General features: G+C 48.7%; 1 protein-coding gene across 2 annotated transcripts in view; it reads right to left on the bottom strand.

Annotated features, from left to right (window-relative positions):
• Nucleotides 1-9,302, bottom strand: part of c10h8orf34 (chromosome 10 C8orf34 homolog) — a 536,034-nt gene extending 526,732 nt beyond the window's left edge. For both annotated transcript variants that reach the window (XM_038809543.1, XM_038809544.1), the window contains exon 1: nt 9,120-9,302. In XM_038809543.1, coding sequence (XP_038665471.1) covers nt 9,120-9,185 — 66 coding nt within the window. In that variant the 5' untranslated portion in view covers nt 9,186-9,302. The remainder of the gene's footprint in view (nt 1-9,119) is intronic.
• Nucleotides 9,303-12,438: the final 3,136 nt, after the last annotated feature.

The following is a 12,438-nucleotide window of genomic DNA, read 5'->3' as shown; positions in this document are numbered from 1 at the left end:
CGTACAGAGGAGCGACCTAATGGAGTGCAGGGCATCGGGTAGGACCTCCTGCCAGTGGGCGATAGGGAGACTCCTTGACCGTAGGGCTAGGAGGACAGCCTTCCAAACTGTCGCTTTCTCCCTCTCTACTTGCCCGTTTCCCCGCGGGTTATAGCTCGTCGTCCTGCTCGAGGCGATGCCCTTGCTGAGCAGGTACCGACGCAGCTCATCGCTCATGAACGATGTACCCCGGTCGCTGTGGATATAAGCGGGGAAACCAAACAGTGTGAAGATGCTGCGCAGTGCCTTGATCACGGAGGCCGAGGTCGTATCGGGGCAGGGGACAGCAAAAGGGAAGCGGGAGAATTCGTCGATGACGGTGAGGAAATAGATGTTGCGGTTGGTGGACGGGAGGGGCCCTTTGAAGTCCACGCTTAGTCGCTCAAAGGGCCCAGAGGCCTTTATCAGGCGGGCCTTGTCTGGTCGATAGAATTGCGGTTTACATTCCGCACAGATCTGGCATGCCTTAGTCATGGCCTTGACCTCCCCTGTGGAGTAGGGTAGGTTGCGGGACTTGATGAAGTGGGCAAGCCGGGTGACCCCCGGGTGGCAGAGGTCATCGTGGATGGATCTCAGGCGGTCCAATTGCGCGTTGGCGCACGTGCCGCAAGACAGGGCATCTGGGGACTCGTTGAGCTTCCCCGGGTGATATTTAATATCGTACATATAGGTGGAGAGCTCTATTCTACACCTCAGAATTTTGTCGTTCTTTATTTTGCCCCGTTGTGCGTTATCGAACATAAAGGCGACCGACCGTTGGTCAGTGATGAGGGTGAACCTCCTACCAGCTAGGTCGTGCCTCCAGTGTCGCACGGCCTCCACTATGGCTTGTGCCTCCTTCTCGACTGCAGAGTGCCAAATTTCCGAGGCGTTGAGGGTTCGGGAGAAGAACGCTACTGGTCTGCCCGCCTGGTTGAGGGTAGCAGCCAGGGCAACGTCTGATACATCGCTTTCTATTTGGAAGGGAATGGCTTCGTCCACCGCGTGCATGGCGGCCTTGATGATGCCGGCCTTGATACGGTCGAAAGCCGACTGGGCCTCATCCGTCAGGGGAAAACTGTGGTCTTAATGAGTGGCCGGGTTTTGTCCACATATCTGGGGACCCACTGGGCGTAATAGGAGAAAAGCCCCAAGCACCATTTGAGTGCCTTGAGGCTACGGGGGAGGGGGAGTTCCTTAAGGGGACGCATGCGGTCGGGGTCCGGGCCTAGGACCCCGTTTTCCACGACGTAGCCGAGGATGGCTAGCCGGGTTGTGTGGAACACGCATTTCTCTTTGTTGTACGTGAGGTTGAGGGCCCGGGCCGTCTGGAGGAACTTCCTCAGGTTTGCGTCGTGGTCCTGCTGGTCATGGCCGCAGATGGTGACGCTGTCCAAGTACGGGAAGGTAGCCCGTAAGCCGTACTGGTCCACCATTTGATCCATCGCCCTCTGGAAAACGGAGACTCCGTTTGTAACACCAAAGGGGACCCTGAGGAAGTGAAACAGCCAACCGGGTAAGCATCGAGTTGTGTAAAGCGGTTTATGGTTTGGCTATAATCCACTACCATTCGTTGCTTTTCCCCGGAGCGGACTACCAATACTTGAGCCCTCCAAGGGCTGTTGCTGGCCTCTATGACCCCCTCTTTTAGTAGCAGCTGAACCTCTGACTTGATAAAAGTCATGTCTTGGGTACTGTACCGGCGACTCTTGGTGACGATGGGCTTACAGTTGGGAGTGAGGTTCGCGAAGACGCGGGGTGGCGCAACTTTGAGTGTCGCCAGGCTGCATACTGTGAGTGGGGGCAGGGGTCTGCCGAACTTCAGTGTCAGGCTCCGGTGGCTGCACTGAAAGTCGAGGCCGAGCAGCAGGGGGGCGCAGAGTTGAGGAAAGATGTAAAGTTTGAAACGGGAGTATTTAGTGCCTTGAATTGTGAGGTCAGCGACACAATACCCCGTGATTTGAACCAAATGGGACCCTGAGACGAGGGCGATAGTTTGGGAGGCGGGGTGGATGCGCAGGGAGCAGCGCCTTACCGTGTCTGGATGGATAAAGCTCTCCGTGCTCCCGGAGTCGAATAGGCAGGGAGTGTCGTGGCCGTTGATTTGCACCCGCATCATTGAATTTCGCAGGTGTTTCGGCCGCGATTGATCGAGTGTGATCGCTCCTAGTTGCGGGCCGTCAGAGTCGAACTCACAAAATGGCCACCCGGAGTCACAAGATGGCCGCCGCCACCGTCGGTCGAGCGTGTCAGGTTTCGAAGATGGCCGCCGCCAAGATGGCCACTCCCATGACTCGCACAAGGTCGATGACGCGTCGGAAGTGGCCGTGCCCGGCCGCAGTGCGGCCACGTTGCAGGGTCTGTGAGGCCAGGAGTTTGATTTCTGGGCCTGATGAGGGTTTTGTTTGTGGCCTTTGGGCCCAGCCAGGCAGACTTTCGCGAAGTGCCCTTTCTTCCCGCAGTCGTTGCAGATCACGGATCGGGCCGGGCAACGCTGACGTGGGTGCTGGCCTTGCCCACAGAAATAGCATGGGGAGCCCCCGGAGTGAGTGGATCGTCGCGTGGCACAGGCCTGTAGCGTGGTCGAGTCTGGAGTGGATCGAGAGGGGTTTGCAAGGTCCGCGGAGTACGTACGGAGGTTATGGTGGGCCGTTTCGAGAGAAGAGGCGAGCGTTACCGTGAGATCCTTCGCCCTGTCTTCTAGGAGCCGCTGCCGGATGTACGAGGACCTGATACCAGACACCAGGGCGTCGCGGATATGTAAGTTCTTGTGTTCTTCTGTCGTCACTGCTTTGTGGTCGCAGTTCCTCGCGAGCGCGGTGAGTCTTTCCACGAACTCGTCCAGCATTTCCCTGGAACGCTGGCTGCAGGTTGAGAGCAAGTGTCTGGCGTGTACCTCGTTAGTAGTTTTTATGATGCGTTTCTTCAATATTTCGATCGCCGCCTCATAGGTAGTAGCGGTTTCGATCATGGCGGAGAGTCGGTGGCTCACCCGGCCATGTAGTAAGCGCAGCTTGCGAGTGCTGTCGACATCAGTTGCTGAGGAGTCCAGATAGTCCTCGAAACACCGGAGCCAATGTTTAAAAATTTCCGGGGCTTCCGGCGACCTGGCGTCCAGGTTGACCTTCTCTGGTTTTAGAGCGCTGTCCATCTTGATGTGTCTGTATATTAAATTGAGACACTCTCAATTACGACGCGAGAACGAGGTCAGTAATCAACGGCTTTAATATACAGAGAACAGGACTGCATTCGAGAGAAATGTGCTCGCAACATGGAGTCTTAACAGAAGTGTGCTCACAACATGGAGTCTTAACTTATATACTGTTTCCTGGGGGCGTAGCCAGAGGCGGAGTCCCCCAGGGTTCCAAGCCTCTTAAAGGGGCAGGGTATTAAAGGTAAATACCGATCATCACAATGCCCTTAAAGTTGCACAACTCATACCCTCCAAAACAATTTCGCTTTTGAAAGATTTTCTGCAACGACCAGGAAATGTGGCAAGCAATTATCTATTCTTCCTTTGACCATGAGCTGTGGAAAAATAGTTTTAATCGCTCATAACCAATAGAGTCATAAGCCGGGATTCTCCTTTCTGGGGACTAAGTCCCCACGCTGGTGGGAAAACCGACGCCAAGCACTCCGGCATCAACGGGCCCCTAAGATAAGGAATTCTCACCTGTATCGGGGGCTGGGTGGACGGCGGAGACGTTGGCGCCGCTCCAGCCTGCGCGAGTTCGCGTATCCGCCAAAGGGTCAGCGTGATCTTGCGCATGCGTGGAACCGCTGGCGTGTTTCGACAAATGCGCGGGGGGTTCTCCTCCGCGCTGGCCCCTGTAGGGCTCCGCCATGGCCAGCGCGGAATGAAGGAGTGCCCCCACGGCACAGGCCCGCCCGCAGTTCGGTGCGCCCAGATCGCGGGCCAGGCCACCGTGGGGCCCCCCCCTCCCCCCTGGGGTCAGATCCCCCCGCGTACCCTCCTGACTTACCTGCCAGGTTCTGTTGTGAGGGACTATGCGTAACCCACACCAGCAGGACTGGACAAAAACGGACGGCTGCTCGGCCCATCGGGGCCCGGAGAATTGCCGGGGGGGGCCGCTGCCAAGGCCCCCGACCGACGTGGCGTGAACCCTGCCCCCACCTGAAAACGATGCCGGAGAATGCGTTCAGGCGGGATTAGGGACCGCCCCCCAAGGATTTTCCGACCTGGCGGGGAGTCAGAGAATCCCGCTGATGGAGTCACACAGCACAGAAAAGGCCCTTCAGCCCATTGCGTCTGCGCCAGTCAAAACACCTAACCATTCTAACTCCATTTTCCAACACTTGGCACATAGCCCTGGGATTGCAAGTGCACATCTAAATGCTTCTTAATATTATGAGGGTCTCTTCCTCCACCATCCTTTCACCATTCACCTGAAGAAGGAGCCGTGCTCCGAAAGCTCGTGTTTGAAACAAACCTGTTGGACTTTAACCTGGTGTTGTAAGACTTCTTACTGTGACCATCCTTTCAGGCAGCGAAATCCAAACTCCCACCACACTCTGGATAAAAACATTTTTCCTCACATCCTCTCTAAACATCCTGCCCCTTACCTGAAATTTATGCCCCCTCGTCATTGACCTCTCCACCAGTTTCTTATTAGCATGTAAAACTCTCAACCTCATAAAATTACATTCAAAATATGGTTGTGGTTACGATCTGGTTATGACTGTTAAGATTTAAAGAAGAAATCCAAACACCCAACATCCAGTATTTTTTTTATTTGTTCATGCGACGTGAGCATCGCAGGCCTGGCCAGCATTTATTGCCCATCCTGATTGTCGTCGAGGGGGCAGTTAAGAGTCAACCATATTACTGTGGGTCTGGAGTCACATGTAGGCCAGACCAGGTAAGGATGACTGATTTCCTTCCCTAAAAGACATTAGTGAGCCAGGTGGGCTTTTACAACAATGGATTCACGGTCATATGTAGACTTCCAATTCCAGATATTTATTCAATTCAAATTTCACCATCTGTAGTGACAGGGATTTGAACTGGGTTCCCCAAGCATTACTCTGGGTCTACTGGTTTATCAGTCCAGTGACAATACCACTATGCCACCACCAGGCCCAATTAACTGACAAAAATAGGTTGCAAGATCTACAACACAGAAAAGGCCCTTCAGTCCATCACATCTGCGCCAGTCAAAAACAAGTCTTCTAATAATAATAATAATTCAATTTTCCAGCACTTGGCCCTGAGCCTTGTATACCTCGGCATCCAAGTCTTCCAGTTATTCTCCAAGGTGGCATTCTATGGGGGTCCTTCCATTACCTTTTTGGCTACATGACGCTCTGCCTTTTTTTTACTGACTATGGATGCCTCAGCTCTGTGTTTGGGTTGCCAGCAAATAGCCAAACGCCTTTTCACAATTTTCCAAGCAAATTCTGACTGCTTTTTTCCACAAGACTCTGAGGACAATTATAGATTTCTTCCACCAGCTGCAAGTTAGACCAAATCTTCCAGCTTCTTTTCCCTTCATGAATTCCAAACTGAGTTCGAGCCTCACCTGCATTCTGTGCAGTGAACAATAAAGTTACTATTTTCTCTGCTTAAATGCAGGCCTGACCAACATTTATTTCCTTTAGTCCTCCGAACTCCGTGAGTTAAAGTCTATTCCTCGACCAAAGCTGCAACTGCCTCTAACTACTCCCCAAATTGAATGCTTGATTCTGTCAGCAAACACACACAGATAAGTTAATCAAAGGAATTTTCTACCCCCACATCCCATCTCGTTGACAATTATCATGCTTTGGGATCCTCTCAGACAGAAATGTAAATAAATTATTTTACCTTCCACGCTTCTCTGATTTTGTAACCCTTTTTTTTATTTGTTCATTCATGGGACTGAGCAACTGCTCAGTCACTTCAAAGGGCAGTTCAGAGTCAATCACATTGCTGTGGATCTGAAGTCACATTCAGGCCAGACCAGGTAAGAATGGCAGATTTTTGAATAATGTATATTGTTAATGGTGTGTTGTGACCTTTTCTGCAGACTTCCTGGATCCACAAAGAAACTCCATGTTTACAAAGCGGTGTTCAGCTACATTTGCCTCATCTACATAATTGAAATATTCTATTAAAGTAAGCATAGACTTTCTGTACTGTTAAACAAAATAGAAGATCACCTATTGTTTATTGCTTTTGTAACTATGATGTTAGGTTGACTTTTCAGTTTAATTAATTCCAAACTTGTTTAAATTGTATTGACTTCAGGGTTTCTCAATCAGATGTCCCTGTTTATCCACAGTTAAAATGTTAATCACTAAAACTAAAATTTCTAAAGCAGATCAAGCAGGCCAGCAGCATGGTTCAATTCCCGTACCAGCCTCCCCGGACAGGCGCCGGAATGTGGCGACTAGGGGCTTTTCACAGTAACTTCATTGAAGCCTACTCGTGACAATAAGCGATTTTCATTTCATTTCATTCATCCTCAACTAAAAGGATATACTTATTGCATTACTTTGTCAGGTGTAAATTGGCTGCTGTGTTTGCCTATAAAACATGACAACTGCATTTCAGAAGCAGATTATTGGTTGTAAAGTACTCCAGACCATAATAAGATGTTCTTTGAAAGTTGTTTCTTTGTTAATCTTTCCAGTAAACCTTCATCTGCATGCATCTAGTTTATCATTTATAATGAGAGTTGTTATTGGGTTAGTCTTTTAAATATTGTACTGACTGTAACAAAAATCACAACTATCTCACATTTTTGAAATGTTACAGAACATAATTCAAAGTACTACATTTCACCACTCTCCAAAAACTCTACTTTGCTACTCCAGATTTGTACTACTGCAATGCAATTTGTGCAATATTCTAATTATATTTATTACTGCAATAAGTTTGTTCACAAATATGTTATGTCAGTATATTGACAGTACAATGCAGCCACATGTGTTGTCAGCTTTAACAAAATTAACTAAAAGTCTATTATTATATGATTATGATTGATTGTAAGTATCTAACAGGATTTTGTTAATCAGAAGTGACAATAACATTGCAGAATGCACAAATGTCCTACTGCTGTGTGACAAGCTACAAAACATGCTCATATTTTAAAATATTATTGCAGATTTTAAAATATTATTGATCTTGAACCATTAGCAGCAAAAGCGCCAGTCTTATCCAGAGCACAGAATGGCTTCCTTTCTATGCTCGCCTTACTAGTAATAGTGTAACTTTTTTTTACTATTGATTGACAATGTAACCATCAGGAACACTTCCAAAAATATGCCAGAACATTCCATATAATTGTTTGTGCCCCAAAGATTTGAATTAGTATTCAAATTTATTCATTAAAAAAACTTCAAAACTGAACATCAGGCAATTCACCGACAACTTCAAATTCTTTAAAACACACCATAAACTAGTCTTACTTTTACAAAATCTATTCCTGAAATAACCTGAATATTCAACCCAAATAAAACAAGGAGGATTTTGAGAAATAGACTTTTACTAGCACGAGTCACTAACAATCTAGAGGGGGGGGGGGGGGGGGGGGGCAGGAAAGAAAAAGTAGAAGGAAAGAAAAAAGCCCAATGGAAACAAGCTACAGTTTTATCTATAATGGCATTTTAGCTGTGGCGCTTAAATAAATCAGTAAGAAGTCTTACAACACCAGGTTAAAGTCCAACAGGTTTGTTTCAAACACGAGCTTTCGGAGCACGGCTCCTTCTTCAGGTGATTCTTCAGCCACATCATGGCTTAAATAAATGACCGTGTCTGCACATTTTAATTGCTAAAATAGCAAGCGCACGGCGCTGTGATTGTAATTTTTCTTGACGATCTGCTGACTCTGAAATACTGACTGAATAAAAAGGATACCCCGATATAAGTGTTCGACAAACCCAATTTGCCTTTCCTTAAAAAGGTGTCACCAATTCGTCAGGAGGGCACTGAGCTTTGAAAACAGAATCCCCCCCCCCCCCCCCAGCAAGCAGGTTATGTGATTGTAATCAAACGAAAGATACTCAGTTATTTGACGAAGGCAGTATCCCTTTAAAAGGCAATCCAGTGGACTAGTAGCTGCTGCTGCTGAAACAGGCGTGCACGCTGACACATGCAGAGGCGTCCATCCCCCCAGCCCATCATTTTCACTGAAGGGATTCTCTCTGCAGTTTGTGCTGGCTTCTTCAAATCTACTTGCTGCACAAATATCCCTTTTTAATAATAAAAAAAATGACTTCGCCGGCAGGCTGGGGGGGGGGGGGGGGGCAAGTTATCCTATCGATGGCCGCACGAAGGTTTTTAAACCCAAAGATGAAAGCCAGGGGAAAATAAAGACAGTAATTGGGCGAACATCCCAGAGCGAGTTGACATGCAGATGGGTAACGTTGTGAAAGTGCCGGGGCCAGGAGAAAGCTTTGACAAAGAGTCATCCGGACTCGAAACGTTAGCTCCTCTCTCCCTCCACAGATGCTGCCAGACCTGCTGGGACTGTCCAGCATTTTCTGTTTTTGTTGCAGGAGAGAGCTTTACTCGTCAAAGTCGCGCGTTTCTCCACTTATTCCCCGTGTCCCTCTTCGGAGTGCTGACATGTCCAACAAAATCACAAGTTCAGGACGCCTGGGCAGTGAGATATTTAACATTTATAAAAAAGATAAAGGTACTGATCTATTAACCTAAGGAAGTTTAATATGGCCATCTCGTCCAGAAAGAAAATTAACTAATTCCTGCACGATCTAGTAACCATATCCTACTTTAGACACTTAATTTGTGAAAAACCACATCAATTTACACAGCCAGGTTTCTAACAGACCGCCCAGTGATAGCAATCACCACATAATGTGCAGCCAAATTTAAGACGGGCTGCTGAGGACTTTAGGAGGCATCGCATTAGAGTCCAACTGATCAAATATTTTACAAAAGTGCCCCTCTTCTGTTAAGAATTCGCTACACATTGCATGTAAGCAGCCCTAATGCATCTCAGTGGTTTGATGTATTGTGTTACCCTTTGCAGATTGACATCTCCAGTAACTCCAGCTTTGAACGCCTACTCTTGTTCACCTTTCCCTGCTCGTGCGCCGCGCTCTCGCCCATTTCAAATGTGATTACAAATCAGTCTCACCTCGAACAGAGGACCAATCTTGTTCTGCTCCAGGTAGGTTTGAATTCGAGACTGCTGAGACGCCATCAAAAATATCCTCCCCTGCCTCGGACGGTGGAACAAACGCCGTTTTTATAAATACGGAAATTGTAAAGAGCGAAAAAAAATGAAAGAATAACTTTCTTTTACTGCATGTGCAACGTTTCCCGAATGGAACCAGCGGACGGTACACTTTTGCTACTTGTGTGGTTATGTTGAAGTTGGGGAAGCCGAGAGGGGAGCTTATCGCCTTGTCTCTCACAGGCTCAAGTTGTTTAGTTGCTGTTTCCTGGCGATCACACGGCGGCGGAGCGTCTCCCGGTTGCTCCCTAGCGACGGCTTTTCAGACAGTCGGCAGAAAATCACCTCGCCCATTGGCCATCCACCCGGTATCCGCAGCCAGCCTTGCCGGCCAATGAAGACCGAGCTCCCGCTCAAAGCCCGCCTCCTCACTGCGCCCAGTGGCTGCATTGCAAAAAGCACCAGAGCTGCCCTTGCTGCTGGGTTTGGAGGGAGGGAGGGAAATTGGGTAGTGGAGAAATCCTATCATTTATTTGCCAAGTGCTCCCATTAAGTTACATGTGTTGTCCGCCCTGTAAATTATTGGTGGCTGGTATAAGCAGTATGCACTTGACTCATCAAGAACGTTAACTTAAAGCCAAGAGGATTGAGTTTTTCTGCAAAGACTTGCCAAGTTGAACCCGACAGCGTTTCCACAGGTAGCAGACATCTGGAAACACCCAATCCCCGTTTTGGACAGAACACTGGAATATTCCATTGTATCCTCCAAAATTTTCCTTCATTGAGCAAATGTAACACACTGCTCCAAAATACAAGAGTTAAGTTAGGTCCAAGTATAAAAATTCATTTACGGGATGTGGGCGCTGCTGGTTAGGCCAGCATTTATTATCCATCCTCAGTTGCCCTTCAGAGGGAGCGGTGAGTTGCTTTCTTGAACCGCTGCAGTCCTTGAGGTGTAGGTTCCCACTGTGCTGTTAGGGAGGAAGTTTCAGGAAGTTGCCCTAGCGACATTGACAATATATTTCCAAGTCGGGGTGGTGAGTGACTTGGAAGGTAACCTCCAAGTGGTGTGCTTCCCAGGTATCTGCTGCTCTTGTCCTAGATGGTAATGGTCGTGTGTTTGGAAGGTGCTGTCTGAGGAACCTTGGTGTGTTACTGCAGTGCACCTTGTATATGGTACACATGGCTGCCACTGTTCCTTCCAGTAATCCTCCAGCTTTGAACAGGACCAAAACATACGAGCATGATTAGCCCCCCCCCCCCCCCCCCCCCCCCCCCACACTCAACGCTCACACACATCTTCTATTCCTTCAAAGAATTGGCTCATCCTCGCCCTCCTGAGGTGTGCTCTGTATACCACCTCCAGCTGTATCAGCCCCAACCTCGCACACGAGGTGGAGGCATTCACTCTCCGGAGCACCTCACACCTGAACCCCTCCTCCATATCCTCTCCCAACTCTTCCTCCCACTTTGCTTTGATCCCTTCCACTGGTGCCTTCTCCTCCTCCAAAATAGCTCCACAAACCGACCACACTACCCCCTTCTCCAGTCCCCCTGTCGTCAGCATCTCCTCCAGCAATGTGGAGGCCGGCTGCACTAGGAAGCTCTGTATCTCCTTTCTGGCAAAATCTCGAACCTGCATGTATCTAAACATTTCCCCCTGCTCCAGCCCATACTTCGCTTCCAGCTCCTTTAATCCTGAAAACCGACCCCTAAGAAACAAATCTTTTAGTGTCTTAATCCCCTTCTACTCCCATTTCTGCAAATTTCCATCCCACTTCCCTGGCTCAAATCTGTGGTTCCCCCAAATCGGCATTTCCCTTGACCCTGCCCCCAACCCGAAGTGTTGGCGAAACTGCCTCCAAATTTTCAATGAAGTTATTATTATCGGACTCCCTGAGTATTTCCCCGGGGCCACCGGGAGCGGCGCTGTTGCTAGAGCTTTCAGCCCCGACCCCCTGCACAAACTCTCCTCCATTCTGACCCACTGGGAATCAACCCCTCTGACCCAGCTCCGCACCTTCTCCACATTCGCCTCCCAGTAGTAATACATCAGGTTCGGAAGACCCAAACCCCCTGCTTGCCTTCCCCTCTATAGCAGCACCTTTCTAACTCTGGTCACCTTCCCTCCCCATATGAACAAAGTAATCATTCCCTCAATCTCTCTGAAAAAAGCCTTTAGCAGGAAAATCGACAGGCATTGGAATGTAAACAGAAATCGCGGCAACACATTCATTTTAATCACCTGTACCCGACCCGCCAGTGACAGAGGGAGACCATCCCACCTTGCCAGATCAGCTTTCACTCTCCCCACCATCGCTTGATAGCACTGTTGATGACTCCTTCCATCACTTTGCTGAAGTTGGAGAGGAGACTGACAGGGTGGTAATTGGCTGGGTTGGATTTGTCCTGTTTCTTGTGTACAGGACACACCTGGGCAACTTTCCACATTGCCCGGTAGATGCCAATGTTGTAGCTGTACTGGAACAGTTTGGCAAGCACAAGTCTTCAGTACTATTGCAGGAATATTATCAGGACCCATAACCTTTGTAGTATCCAGCACCTTCCACCGTTTCTTGATATCATGTGGAGTGAATCGTATTGGCTAAAGATTGACACCTGTGATACTGGGGACGTCTGGAGGAGACCGAGATGGACCACCCACTCGGCACTTCTGGCTGAAGATTTTTGCGAATGCTTCAGCATTGTCTTTTGCACATTTGTGCTGGGATCCTCCATCATTCAGGATGGGGATATTTGTGGAGCCTCCTCCTTCAGTGAGTTGTCTAATTGTCCACCACCATTCATGGCTGGATGTGGCAGAACTGGAGAGCTTAGATCTGATGAGTTTGTTGTGGAATTGCTTAGCTCTGCCAATTACTTGCTGTTTATGCTGTTTGGTCCTGTGTTGTAGCTTCACCAGGTTGACACCTCATTTTCCGATATGCCTGGTGTTGCTCCTGGCATGCCTGCCTGCACACTTCATTGAACTAGGGTTAATCCCCTGGATTGGTGGTAATGGTAGAGTGGGAGAAATGCTGGGCCATGAGGTTGTAGATTGTGGTTCAATACATTTCTGCTGCTGCTGATGGCCCACAGCGCCTCAAGGATGCCCAGTCTTGAGTTGCTGGATCTGTTGGAAGTCTATCCCATTTAGCACAGTGGTAATGCCACACAACACGATGGAGGGTATCCTCAATGTGGAGATGGAACTTTGTCTCCAGAAGGACTGTGCGGTGGTCACTTCTACTGATACTGCCATGCACTGATGTATCTGCAG

The sequence above is a fragment of the Scyliorhinus canicula genome, chromosome 10 (assembly GCF_902713615.1).
Source record: "Scyliorhinus canicula chromosome 10, sScyCan1.1, whole genome shotgun sequence".
Taxonomy (NCBI): Eukaryota; Metazoa; Chordata; class Chondrichthyes; order Carcharhiniformes; family Scyliorhinidae; genus Scyliorhinus; species Scyliorhinus canicula.
This window is presented reverse-complemented; position numbering and strand designations above follow the sequence as displayed.